Source organism: Xiphophorus hellerii, chromosome 9 (genome assembly GCF_003331165.1).
Source record: "Xiphophorus hellerii strain 12219 chromosome 9, Xiphophorus_hellerii-4.1, whole genome shotgun sequence".
NCBI classification, from domain to species: Eukaryota; Metazoa; Chordata; class Actinopteri; order Cyprinodontiformes; family Poeciliidae; genus Xiphophorus; species Xiphophorus hellerii.
The window spans coordinates 21,100,661-21,128,555 of NC_045680.1; the positions used below are offsets into that span (position 1 = coordinate 21,100,661).

Sequence of the window (27,895 nt, forward strand, 5' to 3'; positions counted from 1 at the left end):
ACTTGGTGTTGGTCCATCGCATAAAAAACCAAATGAAATCTGTTAAAGTTTGTGGTTCTAACATTACCCAATGTGAAATAGCTCTGTGAAAGTACTGTATAATTGAGAGGCTCTATTAATACAGTAGTCAACAAGCCCTCCTCCCCTCTCCTTGCCCTCCCGTCTCCTGGCCCTTCTCTCTTTAAGGCAGAGAGTGGGATGTATTTACTACCAGACAACTTTTTATCTTTAGCCCCCAAATGAACCTGCTTCAGTCTCTGTTGTCTCTTGCTATCAACACTAATGTTGCCTTTTTTGTGATGTCATATTTTACTCTGCGTGCCTCTGTCAAATTTTATCTTTCCACACTCTCTTTTCCAGGAGAAGGAGAAGAAGTACATGCTTCCTCTGGACAACTTAAAGCTCAGAGATGTGGAAAAGGGCTTCATGTCCAGCAAATTTGTTTTTGCTATCTTCAACACGGAGTTAAGGTTTGTGTGCTTGGAGGGCTGGGGGTGTGTGTGTCTGTGTTTGTTTGGTGAGTCAGCGTCTGAGTCAGAAATGGGAGTGCTGCTCATGTCACCTGTGTGTTCGAGTTGTTGGTGATATTTTATGAGGGTGGACAGCGTCAGGCAAGGAAAAGGAGGAGATGTTAGATTGGTAATTTGCCCTTGCACTAACCCTCTTTCATTCAGCTTCGCCACTTTAACTAAAAGCATTTGCATTTGGGTACAGGAGTATGTCCAAGGCTGTTAAGGGGAAGATTTTATGAGTGTGAAAAAGGGAGAAAAAAGTGAAAGCAGTTGAGAAATGAGAACAACAGTGTTTAGGAGCTGGAGCTGACCCAAAGCCTGGCTGATTGTACAAAAGCATATGGGCTTTGTCTATAATTCTGTTCGGTGCTGTGATTCGGACGCAAAAACCCCCCAAAGTTTGAAGGTGGCCACAGGCGTTTGTGTACGCGTCTTTGCAAAGAATGCGCCTGTGGACCGCAGCATACCGACGGCAGGCTCATTAAGCAGCTAATCAAAGCCAGAGAGCTTGGATCAGAGATGAGGCTGCTCATGTTTGGAAAGAATTGCTCGACTCACCACAAAAAGGAGAAGGGGGGAGAAGAATTGGAAGAGCAGAGAGAAGAAAGAAGGCAGGAGAGAGTATCAGAGCCATCAGCCAGGAATGTGTCAGAGTCTGTCCTGTGGCGCCCCCCCCCCCCCCGACCCCCCCTTCACACACACATGCGCGCAAGCACGCACGCACGCACGCACGCACACTCCCCACCTCTTTCTGAGACCTCATGCTCTCTGTTTCTCTTTCTGTGTTTGTGTGTGTGGAGGGGGTCTCTACATGACAGTAATCAAAAACCTCAGGAAACTTTAAATCTGAGGCGGTTGTGGCTCTGCAAAAATTCCCAAAGTGAGTGAGTGAAAAAGAAAAAAAATGAATAAAAAAATAAAAACCTCCCAATGCTTATGAGCAGAGCAGAGGCTAGTAAAGAAAATGAGCGAAATCATGATGTAGGTGATAAATCAGACATGAGAACATTTATAGTGTGTGTACGGATGTTAGTATCTTTCTCGTAGCGTAGTAGCGGTCCAGTATTGTCATGGTTGGCCTAACTCCCTCTCCGTTAGGCCACCACACCCTGACATATTAGCCTCACCCATCATAGACCAGTTATAAGCCTACCAACTGAAAGACCATTTCCTGATCTTTCTATATAACTCTCTTTTTTTTTTTTGGTACAGCCTTCCCAGTTTCTCGTCTTTATTCCTGCTGTTTTTTATACAAAGGTTTCGCATTTTTGAGGTTCATTGCTGCATGTTCCGAATGTGAGAGAGGAACAACAAAACAACTGGGCGATTAAAGAAAAATGTTTAACAGATGGGCCACGGCCCGCTCCGCGGCCTGAAGTTGTGTCTTACTTCGCCGTGCTGGCTCCACAGTCGCTGCACAGAGACTGTAATGCAGACTAAAGTGGGTGTGATATTTAAGACCAACGGCTAAGAGAAAGATGAGCTTTAAAAGTGGGAAGGTGCATGATGGAAATAACAGCAAAAGGTTTTCAAGCAAATTTATGGGGGCTGAAATTCAGAAATCGTCTTTCTCTTTAAGTGCAGGACTGTTTTTGAATGTTTGCATGAGGGGCTGTTGCTGGAATCAAGGCATTGCAAGGATTTAATACATTTAAGAAACACAAAACCTTTACATAATACCATTCCCACGGTCCTTGTAATGAGACGCCACAGAAAGAATGAGTGAGTTTTCCCAACTTACAGGAAAGCAGTGCCGATCAGCTGGCAGTAAGAAGACTCCCACATTTTGCCTTCACTTACAAGAAAAAAAATCATTCACGGTGTGTAAACTAAAAGAGCCCCACCTATCACTCCTTTTATTTAGAATGCTTCGTTTAGCTAACTCTCTAGTATTTGGAATTTTCTTGCTTAGACTTGACTTGATTCATTTTTTAAAATATATTTACAACATGCAAAATGACTTGTTGTTTTGTTGGGATTTTTTTTAATTTTTACACTAAAGTTGTAGCTCTTGTATATCTTCTCAACCCTAAAGCCAAGCCCTTCTTTTCTTTGGTTAACATTTATTTTTCAAGAGTCTGGTCTCAATGGGAAAATCAAGAAAAATGCCTCAAAAACAGATCGCGCGGTAAATGCATTCCAAAGTCCAAAGAAATACGAGACTTTAAGTTATTTTCAAGTGTTTGGTATGCATAGTAATTTTTAGCTCTTAGGATACGAGCGCTATGTCTGTAAAGCAGCTGACTGCAGGCTACGTACCCAAGAGATAGCCCACCCTTGTAACTAGCTACTTTCAGTTCGTCATACTCGCAGTACCATACAGAGAGTAAAACGATTAGAATTTTCTGCATAATAAGCACTTTAAAATCACATTCAATTTTGGGGGATGCTTCTTCAATATTTTTCCTATAGTCTATGACTCAAAATCAGATTAACATATAATAGTGTTATCATAACTGTAACAATCAAATTGTGCTATTTTAGCACCAGCAGGAACAATTACTGCATCCTGACATAACCAGTTTGCACAAACAGATTGTGTAAAATGTTTTTTCTTTGTCTTCTTCTGCATCAGTTTCTCTTTACACTTGTTTTGACTGCAGCCCATGCGTCAAGTAAATCTGCTGAATACAGCCCAACCACGGAAATGTTTTCTGCTTCTTTTTTTTTATTATTATTTTTATTTTTTACAAGAAGCTGTTCTCCCTCTGCGGTTCCCATATTAAAGCTGACCCAGCTTCGTTTTACAGAGAACAATCATGCTGCGGTAATCATTACAGTGTATCCAGTCATTCAAAGAGAACACGGGGGAGGCCCGTCCGACTTTCACGAGTCTTCACGCCGTAAATTGGATTGGTCGTAAACATCGTCCGGTATTTTGTTCGAGTGATATGTTTGTAATGACTCAATAATAGCTTTCCCTTACCTATTGATTCAACCTGAGTCCAATGGCTGAAATCTCGAAAACTTATTAGCATAGAGAGCAATATTTACAACACACTTAGGGTATAGTTGTTCTGGTGACATTTACTTTGCGACATGGGAAGCGGCGGCAGTCATGATAATTTAAAACAAATACACCTCAATCAATTGGAATGTGTCTTCCAGTGACGGTTGCTGTCACAGTAAAACTACATTTTTGTATTTACCTCCCTGATCAATGCTAAGTAGAGCCACATTTTCCTGCTGTTTCGGCTACAAGTCTTTAGGGGAATGTCTCTTACACCATTGCATATGTAGATGTGACCCATTCTTCCTTGAAAATATCTGAATCTCAGTCAGAGTGGATAGAGAGCATTTGGAAGCACAAATTTTTCAAAGATTCTTAATTGAATTGAAGCCCAAGTTTTGACTGGGCCATTTTAACACATCGATATGCTTTGATCGGAGTCATTCAATTGAAACTTTGGCTGAATGTTTAGGTTGTCCTGCTGGAAGATGAACCTCTGCCTCAAGTCTTACGGAGTCTGTTTCTCTCTCTCTCTCTCTCTCTCTCTCTCTCTCTCTCTCTCTCTCCCTCCCTCCCTCTCTCTCTCTTTCCTGGACTTACCTCCATCCATTTTCCAGTCAAATCTGACCAACTACTCTGTCCCAGCTGAAGAATGATCCCCACATCATGAGGCTGCCACCTCCATGTTTTGCAATGGAGAAGACATGATTAAGACATGATGATTGCTGTTGATGTGCAGCAATCATCAAAGTGTGCACATAATGTTTTGCTTGTTGGCCCAAAAGTTAAATATTCAGCACCTTCTTCCACATGTTTGTTGTGTCCCCAGTATGGCTTGTGGAAAACTCAAAATGGGACTTCTCGTACGTTTCTTTTGACATCAGTTTATTTAAGGGCATGACAATAAGGGAGGCTGAAAAGAAATTCACACTTTTCTGATTTTCATTTATTTATTTTTTTTTAAAGTGAAGGCTTTATTTTTTTCTATATCTACTCCACAAATTTGCATTGCATTGTGTTGGCTTATCACATAAAATCCCATAAAATGAAATATACGACAGTGTGTGGTTGTAACATGACTAGGTATAAACAAAAAATGAAAGGTATAAATGATTTTCTACCAGCCAGTGTTTACATTTTTTAGGGATTTGGAAATATCTGTCTGTGTGTGTGTGTGTGTTTTTTTTTTCTCCACTTCTAACATTATTGTAATGAATTGCAGAAACGTGTACAAGGACTACAAATGCTTGGAGTTGGCCTGTAACTCTCAGGAGGAGCTGGACAGCTGGAAGGCATCTCTGCTGCGGGCCGGAGTCTACCCCGAGAGAGACGCCGTCAGTACTTTAACCCCCGATTCAGCCTAAATAAATCAAAGCCTGACCTTTGACGCACCGGGGCACCACCTGCGTGCACCGTACCTTTGTGTCCCATGCACCCCATTGCCTTTGCTAACCTTAAACCCGAGGAACAACCCTGCAGCCCTCTCTCTCCATGCTCCCCTTTTACTCCCCCCCCCTTTGCCAAAGTGAAAAAGTGAGCCCTCCACCCCTTCCATCCCGCTCTGTTGTTGGCTCTTTAGCCCACATTCTTGGTCAGTGATGTCACTGCAACGTGTGTGCGTGTGTGTGTGTGTGTGAGAGAGAGAGAGAGCGAGAGAGCGTGTGTGTTCTAGTCTGTTTCTAATCAGCAGCTCTCCAACCCTTACCAGTTCAACTTTTTTTTCTTTCCTCTTCTCCCCCTCCTCTCTCCCTCCATCTTTTTGTGTTCACCCCATTCTTGTCTCTTGTTCTTTTTCTGTCAGTTGTGTTTCTTCTTGACTCCCTACGTGACACAATATTACACTGCATACACATTTATGAGTAACTTTATCCCCGCTCTACTTCATGCTGTGCTATTTATTGTCAGTATGTCAGGTATACTGAATTGTTTCCTATGTCACACAGGCAGAGGAGCAGGAAAGCGGAGCTCAGAGCTTCACAGATCCTCAGCTGGAGAGGCAGGTGGAGACCATCCGTAACCTGGTTGACTCCTACATGAGCATCATCTATAAGACCGTGAGGGATCTGATGCCAAAGACCATTATGCACCTCATGATCAATAGTGTAAGCTCTTTAGACCGCACTGTTGGATCGTTTGTCATTTGTGCTTTCCACCATATGGTCTGTAGCACATGAAATTTTGAAATTCGAAGCCAGATTGCTTTGCCCCTCGGTTAAGGCTCGTCACGTCAGTGTCCGGTCCCTTTGTGCAGGTGAAGGAGTTCATTAGCTCCGAGCTCCTGGCTCAGCTCTACGCTCTGGGGGAATGCTCGGCTCTGATGGATGAGTCACCGGAGCAGAAGCAACACCGCGAGGAAGTGCTCCGTAAACACTCTGCCCTGAAGGAGGCGCTCACCGTCGTCGGAGAGATCTCCTCCTCTACCTTCACCACCCCGCTTCCTCCACCCGTAGACTCTTCCTGGATACAGCACCAAAGGTACAAATCTGATGAGTTTAGAGGCTCTTGAAGCTGCTGAAATGTCAGGTTTTTATGATGCAAAAAACAAAGATTAAACTTTGATAACCGATTGTTGACTTTCTTCCACATATGGGACATAAATCCAAAAGACGAAGCACCTTCTTCGAGAAAGAAAAAGGAAAAGTTGCAATAATCTTGCGTATAAATAAACACTCTGAAGCAGTTACTTAATTAAAGCAGCTTTTGATTTCTGAATCCAGTTAGAATGAATCTGATGAGCCAGAAATAAATTCAAGCATTCCAAGTAGAAATTTCATGCCATTTGCGTCTTTAGCTAAAGTGAACCTTAAAGGAATCTCATTGTACTATGGTATCAGTCAGGACAAGGGTAAAACAAAATTGACTGCATCACATGTTGACCATGGCACTGAGAAGACAACCACCAATAAATGAGAGACAACACTGACAAAAAAAGACATTTCAGAAAATTAGAGAAACTAACCAGAGAGCCTGACAAGACGAAGGAAAGGCCTGCAGAAACTTCTTAAGTACTGGTTGTGTTGTACAGGTGACAACAATCTCCTGCACTCCATGTTTCTGGACAAGACGGCATTCTTTTCTTCCAAAGTGACCAAAACAACGCTGATATTTTATGCCACAGTTCTATAAAGTAAATTTGGCCAAAAAAAACAACAACACAACATTCGCAGAAAGAACACTACGCCCACGTTGTATTTACGTTGTAACACTGTGAGTGACTAGCATCATCATCTGGGGTTACTTCTTGGAGATGATGCTGTTTTCGTCTCTCTGGGTGAAACTGCGAAAAGTTTCAAATACCAGTTAGTTTGACCCAAAACCTTCAGGTTTCTGCTGGAATGGCGAAGATTCCAGCAGAATCTAGAATCTGGTCTCGTTGTGCTTGGTCTCACAGCGAGACCAAGCACACATCCAAATAAACAAAAGAATGACTTCATTCGATGACAATGCAAAAGGTTTGAAAATCGTCCAGCTGTCACTGGGAAATTTGTAGGGTTACCCAAAGAGTGCTGTGGACAAGAGATGCTCTTTCAGTCTGGTGGACTTGGACACAACTTCGGGTCAAGACAGAAGCATGAGTACTGATACTGAACCAAAAGGTGTTTTAAGAAAGGGTGTGCATACGTTTACAGCCAGCTTATTGCTGATTGTTGATTTTTTTTTTTTTTGCCCATCCTAAGAGACTTAATTCTATTTGGGGGGGGAAAAAAGTTTGAGAAAGTTTATCATAGTTTTGATTTTTATATCACAAAAGCCTGGGATTTGAGCAGGATGTCATGGATGCAGGACATAAGGGGGTGAAAGTTAAGTCATTTGAGGTTCTCTTCTCCCTCAACACAGCTCAACACAACCTAAAAACTCGGCGACCGCTGGCAGGCTGGTGATCCGGGGCCACGCTCCGCCTGTTCCTCGTGTAAATCCCTCCGGACCCAACTCTTCCACTGACGGTCTCCAGCAGCTCACCGGTCAACACAACCGCGTCACAACCAGTGTGCCAAGGTGACTTCGAAACAGAGAAACCCTAACCGCAAACGCGACTCTTTGTATCACGTTGAGCCGAAGGTCTCGAAAGATCTGGATATTTAGGCACGCACTCTGAGCAAGTACACAATCACCAGCTACTCTGCAGAGGCACAGGGGCAGAGACTTGATATTTGAGCTGGGTGGGGGTCTGCTGGAAAATGTGTTTCTCATATTCCCCCCCCTTCCCACCAGCGTCAGTAGACAGGACTTTTCTTCTTGCAGCTTTCTACGAGAGCCAGAAACAACAGGCTGAGTTCTTTGTCAAGTTTTCATCTTTACATCAGTCATTCATCTCCCCCCCCATTTTCCCCTTTTCCTCAAGCATGCATTTGTTTTATGGCCGTTCAGAGTTTCCCCTCATGCAGTAACAATTATTTTTCCGTTTCTCCATATGCCTCTTTCTGGTGCTTTTTCTTCATTTCTTCTCGCTGGTTCCTCCCCTGCTTTTGGCGTGGCTCTTCTTTTTCGCTCTGCCTCATTTCCTCTGTGCTCTCCAATGGTTCCTTAGGTGCTTTCGTGCACTCAGTCTTTCTTTCACTGCTTCTTGCAACCACACTAACCTCTCTTTAGGATTCTCTACACATTGCAGTGCTTCTGGAATTATGAGCTAATAGAAATAAGTCTTGCAAAAGTATTCATAGCCTTTGAACGTTTTTGCGTTTTGTCTGCAACGAACATTTGACGCCTTCAGGAGGAAAATAGTCCTGCTTGCTTTTTAAAAGTGGTTTCAGAGTAAAAGGGACTGGGTACAAAATGAATGACGAGCTTTTCAAATTTTATTTGAACAACAATTTTGAAAACGTATATCCTTTCCCGACCAATTAGATTTATTTCATGTTGGTCTTTTGCGAGATTGAGGTTAAAATGTGAGATAATCTGGAAAAAGTTCACTTCGCCATGCCCTGCATGCACAGAAACTGCTCTGGCCAAAGACTGTCCAAATTATCGTCCTCAAATGATTTCTCTCTAACATACTCCTCGTTGTCCAACCCTACAGTGATATACTGTGTCTGATCTTCCCTCCAGGAGGCAACCCCCAGCAATCCCAGGTGTGAAATAGGTCCGTTCCGCAGGGCTTCCTTCCAGCTCTCGTTGACCACTACCAAGAAACGCCCATGACCTGCATGATGTATAATCCGGCTGAAGCACTTTCCTGGGCTTCTCTCCTTCTCCGCTGGGAACTGATGTCTGCAAAATTCACTCCGTCCTGCAGCCTGTCTTGTATATGATGTGTCTGCCCATTAAAAGCTGGAATGTGTGCGGCTGTCTGCTGATTTTTCTCAAGTGCCTCAACTATGTATTATATAAACCAATATGCTTGAAATTATTCTAATACAGAAGAATACAAATGTATTGTTCTCACTTCTATTGTTTGTGAATAAAAGTGAGTTTATTTTCCGTATGTTTTGTTGTTTGAAAAAGCCCCAGGAGGGGTAAAAAAAAAAAAAACAACAACAAATTTTCACAATCATTGTTATTTCTGTTTTTCAAAATATGTTTATATGGCTGGACATTTTCAGCCATACATCCTTTAACGGTGTCACCACCAGGAGAGGGCCAGAGTTCCTTTTGTGGGTTGAAAGTTTGTACTATAGAGTCTGCTGCTGTTTTTGCCCCAACTGCTTAATCTGTGATTACGCTGCGGCACATCCTCTCAAGAACAGCTTCTTGTCTGCTACTGTGGAGTACAGTCTTGAAAATCCTTGTGGATAACAAAAGAAAATACCCAGAATATAAATTGGTGTCTTTTTTTTTTTCAGCAAAACTTGCAGCGACTTAGCGACTTGTTAATTTACTTGACGATGGGTGGACTTTTTTTTTTTTAAGTTAAAGACTATGGTATGTTTTCAAGTATCCATATGGTAAAGTTAATTTAATGCAGGAGCACAGGCTTGACTAACCTACAAGTGCCAGGTTCTATTGAAAATCGTATTTTCAGAATTTGTGTTTCTTGAAAAAGAACATTTTCAAATGTTAAGTAGAATTTTTTTTCTGTTTGTTTTTTTTATTTTCATATTTTCATATTTTCATTGTTTCTAAACAATGAAAATATGTTTAACATTGAGTTTGACCTTCTGGCAAAAATAAAATTGTCAATTAACTAAAGTTCAGCTACTAAAAGAAAAAAAACATGCAATGTTCAAAACGATGTTTATGTCAATGTGTGTGTGTGTGTGTCGCATATCAGTTCAGCTTTCCATGCGAGTAGATAAATTACCCAAGAGTTTCATCTTTTAACACTCTAAACTTTGAATCTTTCCCGCTCATTCTGATTGATATTTGAAACCACGGAGGAATTTAGAAATGTTCGAAACTACCTTGTTAAGAATCCGGCATTTTCACCATAGCAACAGCATAACGACGCTCAAATTCCGTTATGACTTTTTGTTTTTGTCTGACCTCCATAACTATTAGGAGTCCGTTTGAACTATTTTCTTGATGCTCACCCCCTTTTTTTAGGCTTTTTAGGAACGTTTTTTTATTTTACAGAAATACAACTTTTTGCTCCTCCTGAATTTCGAAACCACCGTCATCTCCAAACTCCCCGACATGATTCACTCAACTTAAGACAGGCTTGTTTCCATGACGACCTCTGATCCTTGCGGTTCTCTGAGGACGCCGCACTGCTGAAGACGGGTGAATCCGTATTGAAAGCGCAGCTTCTTCCGCAGCGCTGTTTCAGCCATGGCACCGACTAGTTTGCCAACTCCAAAGCCCCCAGTCACATCCCGAAGCAAGACGCACCGAACTGAGGTGAAGGTATGACACCTAGCGACCACAGCGCACTACTGGTAGACCGGCTGCATTCAAGTTCTTTATCAAGTTAGCGGAACATGCAATTCATAACTGACAGCTAAAAAAAACACACACACACAAAAAAAACACCGAAATCTTCGCTGTAGCGGTTTTATAACACATTGCCTCTTACAACCGCACTGAAAGGTAAAATGAAAAAAAAACAAAACACCTTTTCTTGTTGATTTGTACTTTATTTAGACCCACTATATATATATATATATAAAAATTAACATTAAACAACAGTAAAAGTCAGCGACAAGTTTGATCAGCTTACTCAATATAAGATTAAAATTGGCAATAAAAAGTGACTTTTATGCGAGATATTTCAATTAGCCAAACAGCTGTTTGTAATCAGCAAAAAGCTGACGTCACTGTCTTTTTTAAATCAACATGGCGGACTTTCTGCTCATCAGGGCCTGAGTGAGACGAATATAACCGTGGCCTAGCTAAGCAGTCCGACATAAAAACAGAAGTTCTGTTTATATAAATAATGGCTCACATTATTGCAACTAATAGCTGAAGAACGTGACCTTTCCCTAAAAAAAAATAAAATAAAATTGCAACATTGATAGTGGTTTTTAAAAAATATTTCTGCCCTTTATTTTACAGAGTGATTAATTATTCACATAAGAAAAAGAGGCAAATTGTTCAACTGTGCTTTTTTTTTTAAAAAAAAAATAATGTTTTAAAACAAAGATAACATTTGGAGTTAGAACATTTTTAATGTTTTTTAGCATCCTATTTTGACCAGTAGTGTGTGGATAGCATTACCTACTGTAAAAACAAACCGAGGGTAGGCCATATACCTAAACTCTTAAGATGTCTAAAAGGTTGCCAGCATTTCTAAAAACGGGATCTCCTAAAACAAAGAGCTCAAAACATGAATGTTTCTGTAATTAAATAAATTTGGCAAAATGTTGCAAGGTCTTCTTTTAGTTTGAAATGATGGAGCAAAATGACCCTCGCCTGATGAAGTCTAGTTCTTTGTTACAGGAGCCTGAATGAACACCTGCCAGAAAATACAGTTTAATTTTAAACAACTGTTGTGACTCCTCTGACAGCAGATTTGAACACCTCATTGAAAGTTAAAACAACAACTTGGAGTCTTCTCCCCACAGTAACAACTTGCACAACTTGGACTTTGGTACTTAGTGCAACTTTGAAGCACTGAGTAGGTGTATCCACTTGTCAAAGAAGAATGGATGTTTCTAGTTTTTGGCAGGCTGATTTTTTTTTAGTGCACCTCTTAAGAAACTGCGGCAATTTCAAAACCGTTTCTAAGTACCACATTCTAAGCAAATAAAAGTTACAATCATGCACATATCACTGTTAAAACCGAGCTAAAACTTCCACCGTAAGTTACACACAGCATCACTGCAGCCCAGATAGAAAAATTATTCTCAGTACATTATGAGGTTTACTCAGCTGAAGTAAAATAACCCAGGTAATCGGAGCCCTTATTCCTATCTACAACAGAAGTCCTTAAAACTCAGAACATTAAAAACTTGATGCATAGCTTCATATTGTTCGGTAGTTCAGGTCAGCCCAGCACACTGATTCATACCTTTTGTAGAAGTATTGAGGTCAGTGCTTAGAAAACAGTAGCAGCGTTATCATTAGGAACCATCTGTGGAAAGCACAGTTTGCTGTGGCTGTCCAAATAGACCATTGAGAAAATCTGTCAGAAAAGACATACAGTACGAACAGGAGTGGTGTAAAATTAGCCAATTGCCAGTTTGCTCATAACTAGCTTAGTTTGCTCTGTTCTTCAGTGGAGGAAGCGGCTGAGGTCCTCGTGAATCTCAGCCTCATCCCACGGCCCGTGGATGTTGTCCTTGTGCCTTTGCAGCCTGACCAACAGCAGGGGACAGATTAACGTGACACTCACTAAGGCCAGGGATAAGAGCACAGCTCCCCCAAGTGACTGGGATCCCAGACCCCCTACTCCTCCGACACACACTCCCACACACACCCCAGTAAACTGGCCAGGCGCATTCGCCCTTATCCTCTGGAGCAGACAAGGCCACAGGGCGAACACTAGCAGTGCACAGGTGAGCATGGCGAAGGTGTGCAGAGCACCAGGTAACCTTGAGGCCAAGCACACAGAGGCAAACAACGCAGCGTTCAAAGAGAGGCTGCCCGGGGGAGAGGGGTGGGCGTAGGGAAACGACACCAGGTGGGCCAACAGCATCAGAGCTGACATGGCGTACACAGTGTCCGTGCTAACAGACTCTGTTAACGTTTTGAGTACTGGCGAGAAGCCGAAGGTGAAGGAAAGGAACAGGGCGGCGCTCTGTGAATCCGCCAAATGTGTGCGGTGGTCACTGCAGGATTCAGTCTGAGAGGTCAATGCTTGGTACAGTCCATAACCCAGGAGGGCACATGTGAGACTGGTCCAAAACAATGTCTCAGGAGCAAGGAGACCCTGTGAGAGAAACAAAAGAACAAGATGTCGACCAATCAGGGGTTTCCTTCAGAATAAGAACAGTATGGAGTTAAAAGCTATTCTACAGGTGTACCTGCTCCATGTAGAGCCAGAGGGTGATAAAAATGGCCACACAGGACAGCTGTTGTCCCACAAAGCCTGCTTCCTTCACTACGGCCCAGTAGCGGTACTGCCGGATTCCCTCGTTCCTCCGTAATTCCTCCAGGAACCTCTGGTCCACGTAGTTGTCAGGAAACGGCTGCCATTCCCACAGCACCTTCCGCCAGGGCACAGACTGGCTCGGGGCCCCATCAGGCCCCATTGCCCTCTTTACCAAACAGAAACATACAGAGAGCAGCACGGTCAAAGTAGCTGTTAGTTTATTTTTTCCTTTTGCAAAGCACTTAAAAAAAACAGGCAAATAAAGTGAACAGCTAACTAAATGAGTACCTAATATTAGGTCTTGTCTTTAATTACTTTAGATATCTTGGACACTTCTGTTTACGAACCACACTTAGTGGTGTTTATTAGTTCTTCACCCACACACCCATGAAGCTCTTAATCAATGAACTCCAAAACATACTTTGCTAAAATCTGTAATGTTATGTGTTTTTTCACCAGTCCTGGGAGAAAGTTTGTGTTTGTACAACATACCTCATGGATGTAGGAGCACCTTTTAAATGGTTCATAAACTTAAATTAGACAGAAAAACACAAATATCCATATTGGTGGGAGTCGATGAAGGGGTAAGAGCGTCTCGTTTAAACCTCCCTTTATTGACCACTAGGTGTCCTACTTGAGCAATGTTATTGAAAGGCTCAAGTAATAAACCATTTTATGAATGAAGTAAGGATCACTAACTGAAGGGGAATGCATGGTGGTGCTAACAGCTACGGTTGGACTCATAGGCAACTCTGTCTGCCTGGCTATTGTTTTGGATGGAAGTCTCGAGTTGGACCCCAGTTCTTCAGAAAATTCTTGAAAATCCTCTTAATGTAACACAGCTCAAAACGACCAATGAATATATTTTATAATCAAATCTGGTCATTCCAGTTTGTCCTGTATGTTTAATAAAAGCATACTATGATATTCATAGTAGGTCATATAGAACACATGGGAAATGCAAACCATCAAGCATTTAGTTGATCATTGAAATCTGTCTTTTAATTATTTAACAAAAAATAATAAATAAATAAGTAAATAAATAAAAAGAAAGACAAAAATCCAAATTCAAATCGCCCCGAGTCTGAAATAAAGCAATAGGGACAAGAGAAATACAGATAAATGCAAGTCTTATAATTTCTTTTATGCCTTCTGTGAGGTCACCAGGGTACATGTACTTGTGGTCGTTTTGGGGAGAGATTTTAGTTTCTTAAAATGACGATATCAAACAGACGGCAACTTGTTGCTTCATAGATGAAAAGAAAACTGTACTTGAAATGAATGCTAATGCTAGTAGCTTTAACGCCAGTGAAGCATCTAGCGATATTTAGCCCAGTAAGCGAATTTAGTTTCAAGTTATTGATAACTTTGGATGTAATGTAAGAAGTTGTTATTCCTAATCACTGCCATTACTATTAAAAGAACCAAGTAAAGGATAAAGCTGGGATGTATGATTAGCGTTTTCTGTTAAATTGATGTTAAGCTGATCAGGCTTGATTCACAGGCTCTTCCGGTTTGGTGTGAATATTAAACTAGCCTTGTTTTACTGAAGACGCATTTAGAGATAAATATATATTCAGGGTTGGTTATAATCCTCCTGTAGTTGAATATGATCAAAAACGTTATCCACCTACCTAGGCTGTTTTTATTCGTCGCTATGGGCGCAGACCCTTTAACTTCATCCCCTGATTATCCCGGAAGTAAATCAATCAGTTGGTGCTCACAGCGCCCCCTGCTGTTAGAGGTTTCTAAAGTAATGAATCGATTATTTCTGCTCTGTCCAGCTCCAGAAGTTTCGTAATTTAATTGATAGATAAATGAGTCGCTAACTTAATAACTACGCGTGATTGAAAATTGAAAAATCATACACTAACCAAATAAAAGATTCTCAGAAATTAACGTTGATAACTGTCTGAATGTTTCAATAATTTGACTTGCATAGATCTTTACTGAAATGTGAGAATCTTTATTTGATTATTTTTTCAATTATTTCGGTCCAATGCAGCACAAGAAATATATGACATCTATATATTATATAGTATACAGTACATGGCAGTTAAGTTTTAATTCACATTTTACAAATGTAGTTAATTTCATTTCAAAATTATTGACACATACTGTATATGTAAATACCGTTAGAATTTTCTTGTATTTGTTCATAAATATGTAAATAAAATTGCATTTCTAATTCTGAATATCTGCCAGCCATTTTCTCATTAATTTTATGTTTCTTTTTTTTTTGTTTGTTTGACAAGATGTCTATAGTGAACATATGTGGCCCTTTCTCCACTGAACTTTTAAGTCGGAATCAACAGATCAGCCCATCCCACCAAAGGTATCCTGACATTTTTCACCTTACAAGTCTTACAGTTAAGAGGGCCTGTGTCCCACTTTTCACATTCTTGTGTTTTACACAGCTTCTCAGAAAATGGACAACAGCCGGAAAAGAGATCTATCGAAGTCAGCAGGCGATTTGAGGAACTGCAAACATCCAGAACAGCAAGTTCTACCAAAATTCCAACCCAATGGATAGAAATCACTTAAACATTTTAAAGGCTATTAATGCCTGAAATGTCTCCAATGCATCTTAATTAGGATAATTATGCAAATAAGAGTGAATCTAATTAATTGCTAGTAATTCTAAATGCTCGATGGTACTTAGCAACACCAATTACTAAGCTTAGGAGACACTTTTTCACCAAGAGTGAAGTTGATTTGAGTAGTTTTATTTCATCTTACTGAAATCAGTTAAAGCTGCTCTTTGCATTTACTGAGATTATCTCCTTTTTTGATGATATGAAACACTTAAGTGTGGGGAAAAACCCCCAAGAAGAAATCTGTAAGGAGAGAAATGGCTCAAGGTCATCTATTTCTGTTCTCGGTGTGGTTCACCAAATACTTCTCCACTGCACTTTTTCCTTGAGCAGTTTTTGATGAAGCTAAGATCCATATCCTTGAACAATTCTTCTTTTTTTGCTGTTAGCTCTTCTAAGCTCTTAATTAATTAGATTACATTTACCTGAAATAGATAGTAAAAAAAAATCTACCACTAAGAGAGAATCAGTGGTAATTGTATGCCAGTTTGAGAACAATTGAAAGTCCTTAGTTTCATTTTAGGAAAAAAAATAAATACTCCAGACATTTACTGGTTTGCATTTCCATTTCATATGACATATATTTCTTTCAGATGGTGTCAAACTTCAACAGCGTTTCCAGGACTCGTTCATCCAAATGGTACCTAATAGAAGGTTAAGCATTATGGGTCAAAATGAAAAACATTTCAAACATTTCTGACAAGAATCCCAAATATTGTGTTTCAACTCTCCAAGCATTCACTGCGCAGAAAGGCCGTCTTCCGCTGAACTGAAGAACTGTCTAATCATCTCGTCTCTGCAGCTTCACTCAAAGAAAAAAGCAGATATCCATTAAAGCTTTTCTCTCTACCAGTAAACCAGAAATACTTTATTCTGTTCTGCTGCGACATCTGAACTACTGACTGATACAGAATCTCTTTAGCAGTCCAGCATTTCTGAAACCTCGGACCTCAGGTTTAAAGTGTATTTTCATGAGATAGCAGAGAAAGTGCTAAAGTGTAGAGTAATACAACATTGCCCCTGTAGCTTTTGCTGCTGCACACTGCCACCCAGCAGGCAGAAAGAAGCAATAGGACACTGTACTCATGCTTACTAAAAAGACAAATTTGTTGTTTGGAAATATTAACAATTGCAAAAAAAAAAAAAGAAAAAAAAAGATCTAAGACAGTCTAGGAGTGAAAACTAAGTAACCATCTATAGCTTCTTTTTTTAAAACAGCATTTCTGTTAAGCAGTTCACTGCAGGCTGTACGGAGTAGATAGCCTAACTAATTTTTACACCATAATTATTCTAGTCTTGAATTGTGACGCTCATGGTGGCAACATGTTGAAGGAGCGCTCTCATGCACTGCATGTTTAGACAATTATTCTGTCTGCATATGCTGCTGGATTTTTGCTCTAGCGTATATTTTTTCCAGACAATTGTTATGACGAGTAACAGGGACAAAGAGGTATTCTTCTTACAACTGGAAGCAGCTGAGAAGGATCGTACAAGCTGAAATAACACCTGCCCTACGAGGCTCCATGTATGGAGAGCAGGATCAACAGAGAGAGAGAGAAGGAGGAAGTTCGAATCTCTGAGGGGTTTTCACCATTCGGCAGACATGGACCTAAAGAGGAGTGGCAAAAAGCAAATGAGGTAGATTAGCAGTGCTTGTCAACAACAGATGGTGCCATGTAGGAAATTTTAATATCATATCTGCTGCCTGGAAATAAGAGATTTTAGTGTGTCACACAGCATTCCGATCAGAGCCTTCTTCAGGCTCACTGCGATGCCGACTGCTACTGGAGATCCTTCCCACCCACAACAACAAAGGCTTGAAGACACATGGACGATACGACTTATGACACCTGGTTTCCTTTTAGGATAAATAAGCGTTTTTGAATTGAATTGCATAAGGAAGAGAACGACACAGTCATCTGAAAACCACAACTAAATTTAGCGGGTGTTAGATTTTTGTCTATGTCTGAGACAAAATAACAGTGAAAGGTATGTCATTTTTTCAACAATAATTAAAATGTTACATAAATATTGTTTAAATCTTCAAAACTGTGGTATTTTTACCGAAGGTCCCCTTAAAAAAAAAAACTCCTGCCTGCCTGTGTAGACACACAAGGAAAGACACAGATCAGAAAAGATAGATTCGTTTAATTTGTACACATCTACAAGTGCAGGACATTGGTGGAATAAATGTCATGTTCCCTCAACCTGCCTCCACTGCTTCATCAAAATAGTAGAAAATATATGTTTTAAAAGAGTAACAGAGTACTTTATTCCTTCTCAGTAACATAGAAATACTATTAGAAATTTTTTTTAATCTACCAGGATTGCAAAAGCATTTTAAATCGACCTTTTGTAAGAATACCAGAATCTTAACAAACACGCCCACACAGTGTTGAAAGCCGAGCAGATGAATGCTTCATATAGATTAATGATAAACAAATTACACAGTTAATTTGCATAATATTAATACAGCTAGTAAATGTTTGGTTTTAAGAACTTTAAACATAAGGCTCTGAAGTAAAGGCCTGATCTCATGATGTGTCTTTACTCTTATAGCATAAGTCGTTTAACAGTGAAGTCAAGTATAAAGAAAACATTTAGGGGAAAAGAAAAAAAAAAATCAGCATAATTTTAACAGAGAAAAGGCACAAAAAAAAAAGAATGAAGACCTGCAGTAGGCGGTCCGAGATGGAGCTCTGTTCTTTACTGGACCTTCCTCTAACCCACCTCCAAAGTTCCAGTCCTCAAAGTCAATTTGTCAAAAATGTTTTTCAAAGGCAGTGCAATAATCATGAGTTTTTTTTGTTGTTTTTTTAAAGTATAGATTTAGCACAGATAGTAGCATCTAAGAGAACACTGAAGTAGGGGAGGATCATGTTAAACGGAGTGAGTTTTCATTGACCTTCCAGGTGTCAGTCACACAGAAATAGCCCTCTGTCACTAGAGAGACAAGCGGACCCGTCGTCTTCACAGAGTAGGTGGGCTGTAAGCAGACACCCACCAGCAGCCACTGGCCTTCACAGCGGGATGACTGTGCCGTGGACACCGTGGCGCCCGTCTCTTCCGCTCCACAGTCCCTAGGGTTAGCAGCGCAGCCCCACCCCACCTATCCACACACCTGACTGTTCAGCAGCTGTGTGGAAACAAAGCATGGCTAATTTTCAACAGCATTCATACTTGCTGCCAACTTCACAGACCTCAGAGATGAGTTCAAAACTGACCGGTAGATTTGTCTTTTTCTCTAGAGTAGTTAAGACATGCTACCTAACTGGTTGCTCCTCCTCTTCCTGTTTGGCAAAAATAAGTTATCCCAGCAGCAGGCGACTACTTCAACTACTTTCACTCAAGAAAAAAACAAACAAAAAAAACAAGACAATATTTGCAAATTGGCCACTGGCCTGGTAACGCTCCGGCTCTATTAGAAAAGTAGTTGCATATCGTAAACTTGTTATGACGTGTTGTGTAAACCACTACAGCAGCTAAGAAGGACCTTGAAACAGTATAAAGCTATAAAGAGAGAGAAGAACATTTTTCTTGTAAAAAGGTTGTTGAGTGGAGGTATGGCTAGTAGACACTTGTGATTCATTCCCAAACTCCAGTGGACAGAAAACTTGAAGCAACAACAGTGGCGAATTAGTCCTGAACCTCTGTTGGTTTCTGCAAACATTTAAAAGACAGAATGGAAAACAAAAACAAACAAACAAAAAAAAGCATCTCTAATGTAACCGTGTTAACGTGTGTTAGTTTCATGATTTCTGTTCGTCCAGTTCTAGGCGATGTTATGTGCGAATTTTCCTCTTGTCCTCGAACAACGAGCGGACTAAATAGACCTGGACGGCCGACACCACCATCATCACGACGAGGTTGAAAACCGACCAAAAGTTCACCCTATCGAAGTTGCTCTCCTGGATGTTCCGGTCGCGAGCCTCGAACGCCCGCAGCAGCGTCTGGATCTGCGCGCTTTTCCCCAGGCGAGACTTCACGTTGTTGATGGTGTCCTGGGAGACAGAAGATTAAAAAAAATAAATTTATATATATATACTTCTGAAGGAAACCGAACAAGGGACACTGTTACAAATACTTTAAATGCCATATGCATTTATGTTTAACTCCCTTCACTCTGATGCCACTAAATAAAACCCAGAGGAACCACTTGCTTTCAGATGTCACCTAATTAGTTTATAATTAAAGTTGATAAAGTCGTGTGCACATTAATCTCAGAATAAATCCACCTGGATTAATGAACACTTAATGTTCGTCGACATTAATTGTTCATTAATGTTGAACAAGCAGCGCTGTGAAAACCAAGGACCACAGCAGATATGGTGATCCACATCACCTTTTAAGAATAAGGATCCCGTTCAACCTGTTCAACTTTGCTTATATACTGCAAAACACAAAATCTTACCAAGTAGTTTTGTTCTAGTTTCTGGTGCAAATATCTTGGTACACTTGGAATAAGATAAAACTAATTTACAAGTGACTTTTGAGCAAGAAACAGGAGCTTGTTTTAAGTCAATAATTCCTTAACATTGATGAAACCGTGCTAGTTATGAAATAATCTGCCAGTGGATCAAGACATTTTTGCCATATTATAAGTTAAAAATTGTTTTTCCACTGGAGGATTTCGTCACTTATAACTAGTACTTTCTAGTAACTAGTAAAAAAAATATTAAGTTATTGACTTAAAACAAGCTCCTATATCTTGCAGAAAATGTACACATGAGTTAGTTTTGTCCTATTTCAATTGTCCTAAATTATTTGCACTAGAAACTTGACCAAAAATACTTTGTAAGACTTTGTGGGTTTGCCGTGCATCTGCAAAGCAAAGCTGGAGCATATTCCTAAGCAAGCTGTGGGAGTCAGGTATACTCCTTCCTTTCGTAAGAAAGCAACTTCCTCCACTTCTGGAAAACACGTTTCCTGCTCTTTACCACGTCATGGCTCTGTGACTTCTGACACAAATAAGAGCCATTCATAGTGACGGGGCAGTGCTAGTCACTGTGGCGAAACGAACAACAAGCTGAGTGTTCATGACGCTCTAAGTTCTCTTGACACATGCTGAATCTCTTAGGATGCTGCTTTGTGGGGAAATTATTGGGTCATTAATGGGATTGTGTCAAGACAATAGAGGGACAACGTCTAAAACACTAAAGTGGAAATATAAAGGAAAACTATGCATGTCAGATTTTTAGTTATGCTACTGAGATCAGATGGTTTAGAAACATGTTAAACTATACGTTGTGTCAAAATGTCTGCCTCACCATAATGTCTTCCAGCTTCATGTCCAGCGAATCTGTCCCAATGATGTGCTCCTTCCAGTTGTCGGAGTCTTCCTCCTGGTCCATGTTGTCCAGGATCAGCTCGAAGAAGACGAGCTTCTCGGATATGGAGCTGAACGTGTTGTCAAAGCAAAACACGTAGTCCCCGTCCTCATGGGTTTCCACGCTGAAGGACAGAACGAGCTGTAAGGACACCTTGGACGTGCAAAATAAATCAATGGACGTGCTGTTCGAGACGCTCACGTGTGGACGCCGTCCGACTTGCGCTGATCGCTGAAAAGCAACTGGCCGGAAGGGGAAGAGATGGAGAAGTCCACGTCGAGACCGGCGCCGTCTAATACCTGTTGATGGCGAAGGCAAGAGAAACGGGCACAGGTGTCACCAGGGCTCAAACACACAACTTACCAGAAGACAAAATAGTTAACCTGCCAGTATTCGGAGCCTTGCAAAAGTATTCACACTGCTTTAATCTTTCACGTGCTCCCATATGTGGTAGATCAGCATTAAAAATGCAGGAGAAATAATAGTTTTTAACATCTTTTCACAAATACATTTCTAAAAACTGTTCTATGCAAAGCCCCCTTTAATCTGATGTCCCAAAATAAAAACCATCACTTCATTTGTAAACAGTGTGTGGATTTTTGCTTTAATACAGCTGTTTACTGGATATTTTAACAGAACAATTATTAGACATGTTCTACACAAAATTTTACCTTTATGTCGCAAGAAGAAAACCCTTATTGAAAGAAACCCATAAGAAGCCCTGTGTGGCTCCATTTCAATTGATAATTTGTGGAAAGACTTGAATATTTATTCCAGACTGTGCATAAATGTTATTCTCTATTTGTTTAAAGCTCATAAGAGACATACTCAAAAAAATAAAATAAAATCTGAAGCTGTAGTTTTGCAAAGTATTGACTTAGGGGAGCTGGATATATATATTTTTAAATATTATTAACATTTTCAAAACCACAAATAATTGAATTACTTTGTAGTACTTTGTGACGTTTTATCACATGAAATCCCAACAAAACACATTAATGTTTGGGCAGTAGTGAAAAATCATATGAACAATTCAAACATTTGTAAGGCATTGAATATGTTTCACCCAAATAGTTATAGTTTTTCCTCATTTTACAGTGAAAACAAAAACCCTACAGCTACACATTACAATGTTAAGAAACTGCTAGGAATGTCCATCATGGCCAGACGGTCAAACGGGATTGCTAAATGTTTGTGCATGTCAGGGTCAAACAGAGAGATTCATTTTGGGAAATAATTTGCGCACTGACAGGCAAAACTGGTTCCTGACAATATGAAACATCAAGGTGTGAGCCACAAAGCCAACTGGTTCTGCTAATACGTATTAATTTAACACCGCAAAGCAGTATTGTGGGTAACAGACAGTCCAATCTTTGTTTATGACCTGATATTCAATCTCCAGGGAAGCCTCTTTCTTCATGGTTTGGTAGAAACATTCCTTTCGGCCAGCAGGCAAGCTGAAGGTGAAGTCGCTGTCCGTAGCCTGGGAGAAGGAAGCCAACACCACCAACCTGTCCGAGACCAGCGAAATAAACACGGACAGCAAACACAGAACCACCCGGGCCGGCTCCATGCTCGAACCTGTGATCCCGAGAGTCCAAAAAGCTAAAGTTGTGTTTCAGCGGCCAAACACAGAGTCACAGAGATGAAGCAAATGCTTCGGTGAAATTTTCTGACGTTCACCCAAAGTTGACTTCTGTTCAACTGTGCTTAGCCTCAGCGAAGACTGCTAAAGCGTCAGGACCCCGCCTGTTCATAACAACAATTTTATTTTTTGGCTCAAATTAATGAAGCTACAATATGTTTCAAAAAATGTTTTATTCCTTTTGTGAAATATAACGTCCATATATTTGGCTAATAAACAAAAAAATAACTCTAAAAAGCAGCTTTAAGAGCCTTGCTCGAATTGCATTGTGGGATATGTAGTTTATTTGTACCATGTGTGACAGACGACTGAATTCGATGTAATCAAAAATAATCAAAACAAATAAAATTAAATTTCGAACTTCAACAGTTTACTTCAATGTTAAAATTAAAATGTGTTTGTACCATTAAACCTTTAAATATGTAACGTTTTTGCAGTGTTGGTTATTATATATATCCAACTTTTCCGGAGTGAATTCTAGATGTATGCCAAAAGCTTCACACTGAGCATGCGTTAATTCTTCCGTAACCCCCAGAGTGAACTTTTTTAAACCTTTTGAGGTTTCGTTAATTTTTCTGTCATGTGTTCTTATCTCAGCTCTCAAAATAACAGTTAAATTCATGAGTCAATCAAAGCCAATATATTTCTATCTCTTCTAAAATGTTTCATGTAAATATCCTTTGCATTGACCCTTTTTATATATAGTTGTTTTTTTTGTTTTTTTTTTAAGAGAAGATGATCTTAAAACTTTATGCTTGGTTTGCGATTCCCAGATCCTAACACCCCAATTTATTTTGAGAACCACAAATCCATTGTAATATATGGAGTAATGAATGTTATTATGAGTAAATAAATGATATTTACTTTACAAGCAAGAGTTGCTCAGAGTTTGTCATAATCTGCTGTGCGTCAGAAGAATCAAGTCCAAACTGGAATCAGAGCCAAAATTAGAAAAATAAAAAAATCTTGTGGAAATAATATACAATTAACTTATACGTTTGCATTGCTATCTATCACCATATTGTATTTAAAAAATACCGACCAAAAATACCAACCACACAAAAAATAAGCCTAAATACAATGCATATGATGTGGTTTGTTTGTGAGAGAATTTGCAAACAAAATATAAGAACGAAGGGACAATATCGCAACCCTAGTGCACAAAATGGGTTAAATAACAAGCACACACATACAAACAATGTTTTCTCTTTGCAGTCATAAAATTAGCTATTTATGGTTCCAGGCTAAAGTAGCCACAGGTAAACAGACAATTCTAGTGGAGAAATATCAGTCTAATTTATACTAAGACATATTTGAATTTAATCAAAGAAAAACGGTTTTAATGACATCAATTCCGATTACATACAAAAAAACAAGTCAAATCGTAGTGTTATTGTGCAATAAGTTGAAATAAGGCGTGCTTTGCTGATCAGTTTACCAAAAAGCGTGACGCGTCCAGTCGTACAGCCACCAGCTCATCCTCAATGCTGGAGACTGGGCATTTTTTCAAATACGACACAACCAAGTCTCCTATGATTGGTCGATAATTTCCTTTCTGTGATTTGATTGGTTATCTCTGGGGCAGGCGTTATATTACTTTGAGCACGGCAACTCGTCAGTAGCAGTGGCTGTTGAAACTGAAAAGGAGGCGGACGAAAGGTCCGTGTGATGAATGATACTCCTCCTGAAGTGTGGGGTTTACCTTCAGAGCATCGCGGCTTGCTTGTTTCCTAATTAAGGAAGACTCACGGCCAACACACAGCTGGTTTTCGGTGTATTGTGCAGCCGCGACAGACCAGAAACAAACCAAATAGCGAGGATGTCGGTCCCCGCTGGAAGATAATGAAGAGGCTGCGCGTTTTGTTGGTGTGCCTCATTGTAGCTCTCCCGTGCTGGTAAGCTTGGCCTCATGTTTTCACCCAGTATTACGAAATGTTTGGCAAATAGGCCTTTAAAGAACAGGTTGACCACGTCAAACATACATTTGTGCCCAGGCATATGTATTTATTTATTGTCTTTTGCTCCACAATTTTTACCAGTACTGAGACGAGTCACCCCTGCTACATTAGCTAACAACATATGCCTGTTTCAGTGTGGTAGATTCAGTGTATGTGTGAGTTTTAAGAAAATAACTGACTTTTGTTCTGCTTAACATCGTCGCTAACCCCCTTTGCTGGTTAAATGTGTGTGTTTGAGGGGTTGGTGATGAGGCCAGCTGCTGATAGCAGCTCAGCTAGCTAAATCCAAGTTGGTCAGTGTTGGCATATGTTACTCAGGTGGGGGACTGTGACTGTGTTCATGCAGGTAAAAACAATTCAAAGAACTATGTTGCACATTTCCTTTTTTACTAGTCTGTAGTTTAAGATAGCCAAACAAAGATAATTTATGTTTATTTTTCTTAACTAACAAAATATTACGACACATAATGAAAAACTATATGAATAAATAAAAGTATTGTCTTTTGGTTATTATAATTTTTTTCGTTAAACCATGTCACTAGTTATGCAGAGATCAGAATCGGCCCATTTTAACTGTCATTGCTAGGATAAATCCCAGGCCCCCAGAATAAAAAACACCAAATCTAAGAATTTCCACAATTTTATTTACTATAAACGCACCATGACACAGCATGCACGGTTTTGAGTTGATCAAAAATGAGATAAATGTTGGTATGCATTGTTCTGACATGTACTGTTAAATATGCACCTTTGAATAAACTAAAAAAAAGATATTCGTTTTGTTCCAGGAAGTAAATTTAAATAGTAACTGGCAGATTTTAATTTAAAGAACGAAGGTAAACAGAGGCTTGTAAATGAGTTGCATACTTGAAATAATGATGCATGCTTAGGGAGTTTTTCTTTCGTAGCTCCAACACAGCTCATACATTTGCTTAATCTTGGAAGCACGCAGCAGGTAACAATGTGCTGGGGTTGTAGAATTGGATTAACAGTCCAGCTAACATTCCAACTTTATCCAGATTGTTTGCTAAGTAGAGGCTAACAATCCCATTGGAGGCACGCAAACTGTACTTCTGATTCTGTCTGCCATGGAGATTTTGTTGTTTTAGCCTATTGTAGTGTTTGTGTTTGAACATATGAAAGGTTTGTTTCATGCACAGTTGAAAAATAAACGGCTTAATTTTTTTTTTGCTGTCTTTCATTGACTTCCAAGAAAATTTCCAAATTGCTTTTTATGTCCAGTTTCAGAACTAAGTTTGTTTTTGTACACAGGGCATCAGACTCACTTCCTCATTCCTGAGGCCTATGGACAATACAACATAAACATCAAAACCGTATTTTTCTCATTTCCTCATTGCCTTAGAATCAGACTTCTGGTCTTCATATTTTATTAATCGTGCCAGGGATTAGTGTTTTGTAAAGCCATCATTAATAAATAAAAACTTTCCTATCTCAGGAAAGTGCAGAACCACGGCAGCACACATTCATCAGAAAGGAAATTTTGTTTTGGTTCTGTATTTGATGGAAATGAGAAGCAGAATTTGAGTATTATATATTTAGTAGTCCACATAATCGCAAAATATTCCTATTTTTTTCCTCTAATGAATTAATTCCAATTCCTTTAGATAATTTTTTGAAGAAGTTTTGTGAGATGGCCTTTGATTGCAGCTTTTTAGGTGAGATGTTTTGTAGAACTCAGTAAATTTTTTCTTACAAATATTTCATTCTTCAATATTTTTTTAATCCTAGCCAATTCAGTATTTTCAGATGGACATGTTTGTCTCAGAAAACAAATGCTAAAGGAAAAGTCTCAAGAAAAACACAGCGCGAAAAGAATACAACAGACTTTTAAGGAAACGTTTGCTTGTCAAAATCATTGGTGCCCTCTTTGGACTTTCCTGCGTAGCGACTAATGGCTGCGCTCTGACATGTTCAGCAGTCATTACTAATTCAAACTCTTTTTAGCGTGCTGCTGTTGGCTTCTCCTTCCCTGGTGCCAGCTCTCAACAAATTCCCAGTAGGAGCAGGGAGAAATAAAAAAAGGGGAATGAAGTCCTTGCAGCAAAACCCGGGGTTTCCAAGCAAGCAGTGATTTTTAGGTTTGAACAGCAACTGTTTGTTTAAAAGGGTGGTGGGGAAGGATCACTTGGAGGTTTGTCGTAGCCAAGCTGCTAGCATTAACCAAATACTGCTTTACACTGCCAGGGCTAACGCTGATATTTCTGGTATGTCTGTTTCTTATGTGAATTCCCGTCCTTGGCGTAGCTGCAGTACACAGCCCCACAGCAGACTGCTTTCTGTGGGTGTCATGCTTCTCCTCCACTCTCACGTTGTCAGCAAAAGAGATCTCGCTGCTCCCACGGCATGCCAGCTCCGGCTGTTGACATCAGCGCTGTTGAGTCTCTGTGTGAATGTCTTTGTGTGAAGGTGCACATTTCCAGCCAGGTGCATTGTCAGTAATGGTAGCTTTCTTGCAAACCTAGCCATTTTCTCTCTGTTTAAAAGGTATTTTCTTACTGCATTAGGTTTTATGGCAGGTTATTACTGTTTATGTTGTGTGAAAGCTAGCATAAACACACAGAAATAAAAAAGGAATCAGATTGTATTGATTATATTTGCAGCGCAGGATTTTAAACAGAGGGTGTCTTCATTAGCTCAATTGTCGATTTTCCATAAGCTTATTAGATTCACAGTCATTGGAAGATTATTATTATGTAATGTGATTGGATTAAAAGATAATTCAACAGTGGGTTGATCAGTAATGCGCCATAGACTGTGGATGGTTGAGCAAACACAAGTACAGTATCTGCAGGAATCCAGAAACGCTGAATTTCTGAAGCCAGTTGAGACCTTCTGTTATCTAACTATTAATAATGAAGATTACTATTGTTTTCCATTTATTAAGCAAGTTATTTTTTCATTAACACCTACTAAGTTTAGTTGTATGTTTAATAAAAAAGAAAAAAGGTTTGTGGCACAAAATACCTTTTTGCAGCTGGTTCATTAGTCAGCCTGCAGTCTGCTGTTTAGCGGACTTGTGGCTTGTATTTCGCCACCTCTGAGCTCCTTTTGATCAATAAATCACAAGTGAATACCGCAATATCTTTCACAAAATGTGAATGTACAGAAAATATAGCTAGCAGTGCAAGATGACGAAACATAATTCGACATCCACTATGAATGTATCTGTTGTAAGTGTTCCTTTAAAAGTATAATGATTGATGAACTTTGTGTATCTGTGTTGCTAGCCAAAAATATCCTAAATTAAATTGTATCTCAGCTTCATCGTCTTATGTCTGAGTTTTGTTTTCGCTTGTAGATCCTGCTGCTGGTTGGTTGCTCAAACCCGTGTCATCATTACATCACTCCGTTTACCTGTGTAGGTGGCTTTCCCTTATGGAAGTCAACCGAGGCGGCCGTTGGACTACTTGGCTTAACGAATAAGAGGCGGAACAGAGGCAGACTGACTTTAATACTTTTGCCACATTGTTTTTGCTGTTTTT

General features: G+C 39.8%; 4 protein-coding genes and 1 long non-coding RNA gene across 12 annotated transcripts in view; 3 read left to right on the plus strand and 2 right to left on the minus strand.

The window, feature by feature from the left end:
* The window catches only part of dnm3a (dynamin 3a), a 29,422-nt gene extending 20,542 nt beyond the window's left edge, over nucleotides 1-8,880 (plus strand). For both annotated transcript variants that reach the window (XM_032572825.1, XM_032572826.1), the window contains 6 exons: nucleotides 361-470; nucleotides 4,685-4,796; nucleotides 5,406-5,564; nucleotides 5,714-5,937; nucleotides 7,300-7,458; nucleotides 8,509-8,880. In XM_032572825.1, coding sequence (XP_032428716.1) covers nucleotides 361-470; nucleotides 4,685-4,796; nucleotides 5,406-5,564; nucleotides 5,714-5,937; nucleotides 7,300-7,458; nucleotides 8,509-8,542 — 798 coding nt within the window. In that variant the 3' untranslated portion in view covers nucleotides 8,543-8,880. The remainder of the gene's footprint in view (nucleotides 1-360; nucleotides 471-4,684; nucleotides 4,797-5,405; nucleotides 5,565-5,713; nucleotides 5,938-7,299; nucleotides 7,459-8,508) is intronic.
* Nucleotides 8,881-9,627: 747 nt separating this feature from the next.
* On the plus strand, nucleotides 9,628-17,717 carry LOC116725953 (uncharacterized). Its single transcript, XR_004340511.1, has 4 exons — nucleotides 9,628-10,242; nucleotides 15,124-15,203; nucleotides 15,286-16,102; nucleotides 16,198-17,717. It is a non-coding gene; the product is annotated as an uncharacterized LOC116725953 (long non-coding RNA).
* pigc (phosphatidylinositol glycan anchor biosynthesis, class C) lies at nucleotides 10,452-14,578 on the minus strand. Its single transcript, XM_032572378.1, has 3 exons — nucleotides 14,503-14,578; nucleotides 12,801-13,034; nucleotides 10,452-12,706 (listed from the first exon to the last, which is right to left on the minus strand). Exons 2-3 carry the CDS (start codon nucleotides 13,026-13,028, stop codon nucleotides 12,050-12,052), a joined length of 885 nt encoding a protein of 294 aa, XP_032428269.1. The 5' UTR covers nucleotides 13,029-13,034; nucleotides 14,503-14,578; the 3' UTR covers nucleotides 10,452-12,049.
* On the minus strand, nucleotides 17,594-22,521 carry tmed5 (transmembrane p24 trafficking protein 5). Its single transcript, XM_032572379.1, has 4 exons — nucleotides 22,174-22,521; nucleotides 20,991-21,088; nucleotides 20,730-20,913; nucleotides 17,594-19,463 (listed from the first exon to the last, which is right to left on the minus strand). The coding sequence occupies exons 1-4, from the start codon at nucleotides 22,360-22,362 to the stop codon at nucleotides 19,245-19,247; spliced, it is 690 nt and encodes a 229-aa protein (XP_032428270.1). The 5' UTR covers nucleotides 22,363-22,521; the 3' UTR covers nucleotides 17,594-19,244.
* Nucleotides 22,522-24,045: 1,524 nt separating this feature from the next.
* suco (SUN domain containing ossification factor) overlaps nucleotides 24,046-27,895 on the plus strand; it is a 39,583-nt gene continuing 35,733 nt past the window's right edge. For all 7 annotated transcript variants that reach the window (XM_032571379.1, XM_032571380.1, XM_032571381.1 and 4 more), the window contains exon 1: nucleotides 24,046-24,329. In XM_032571379.1, coding sequence (XP_032427270.1) covers nucleotides 24,277-24,329 — 53 coding nt within the window. In that variant the 5' untranslated portion in view covers nucleotides 24,046-24,276. The remainder of the gene's footprint in view (nucleotides 24,330-27,895) is intronic.

Bases quoted from the DNA above. Each gene is read 5' to 3' on its own strand.
- pigc (XM_032572378.1), bottom strand. From the start codon at position 13,028: ATGGGGCCTGATGGGGCCCCGAGCCAGTCTGTGCCCTGGCGGAAGGTG. The intron at 12,707-12,800 runs GTACACCTGTAG...TTTCTCTCACAG, and splicing joins TCTGGCTCTACATGGAGCAG to GGTCTCCTTGCTCCTGAGAC.
- tmed5 (XM_032572379.1), bottom strand. From the start codon at position 22,362: ATGGAGCCGGCCCGGGTGGTTCTGTGTTTGCTGTCCGTGTTTATTTCG. The intron at 21,089-22,173 runs GTCATAAACAAA...CGCCATCAACAG, and splicing joins CCCTGGAGATTGAATATCAG to GTATTAGACGGCGCCGGTCT. The intron at 20,914-20,990 runs GTGAGCGTCTCG...TCTGTCCTTCAG, and splicing joins AAGTCGGACGGCGTCCACAC to CGTGGAAACCCATGAGGACG.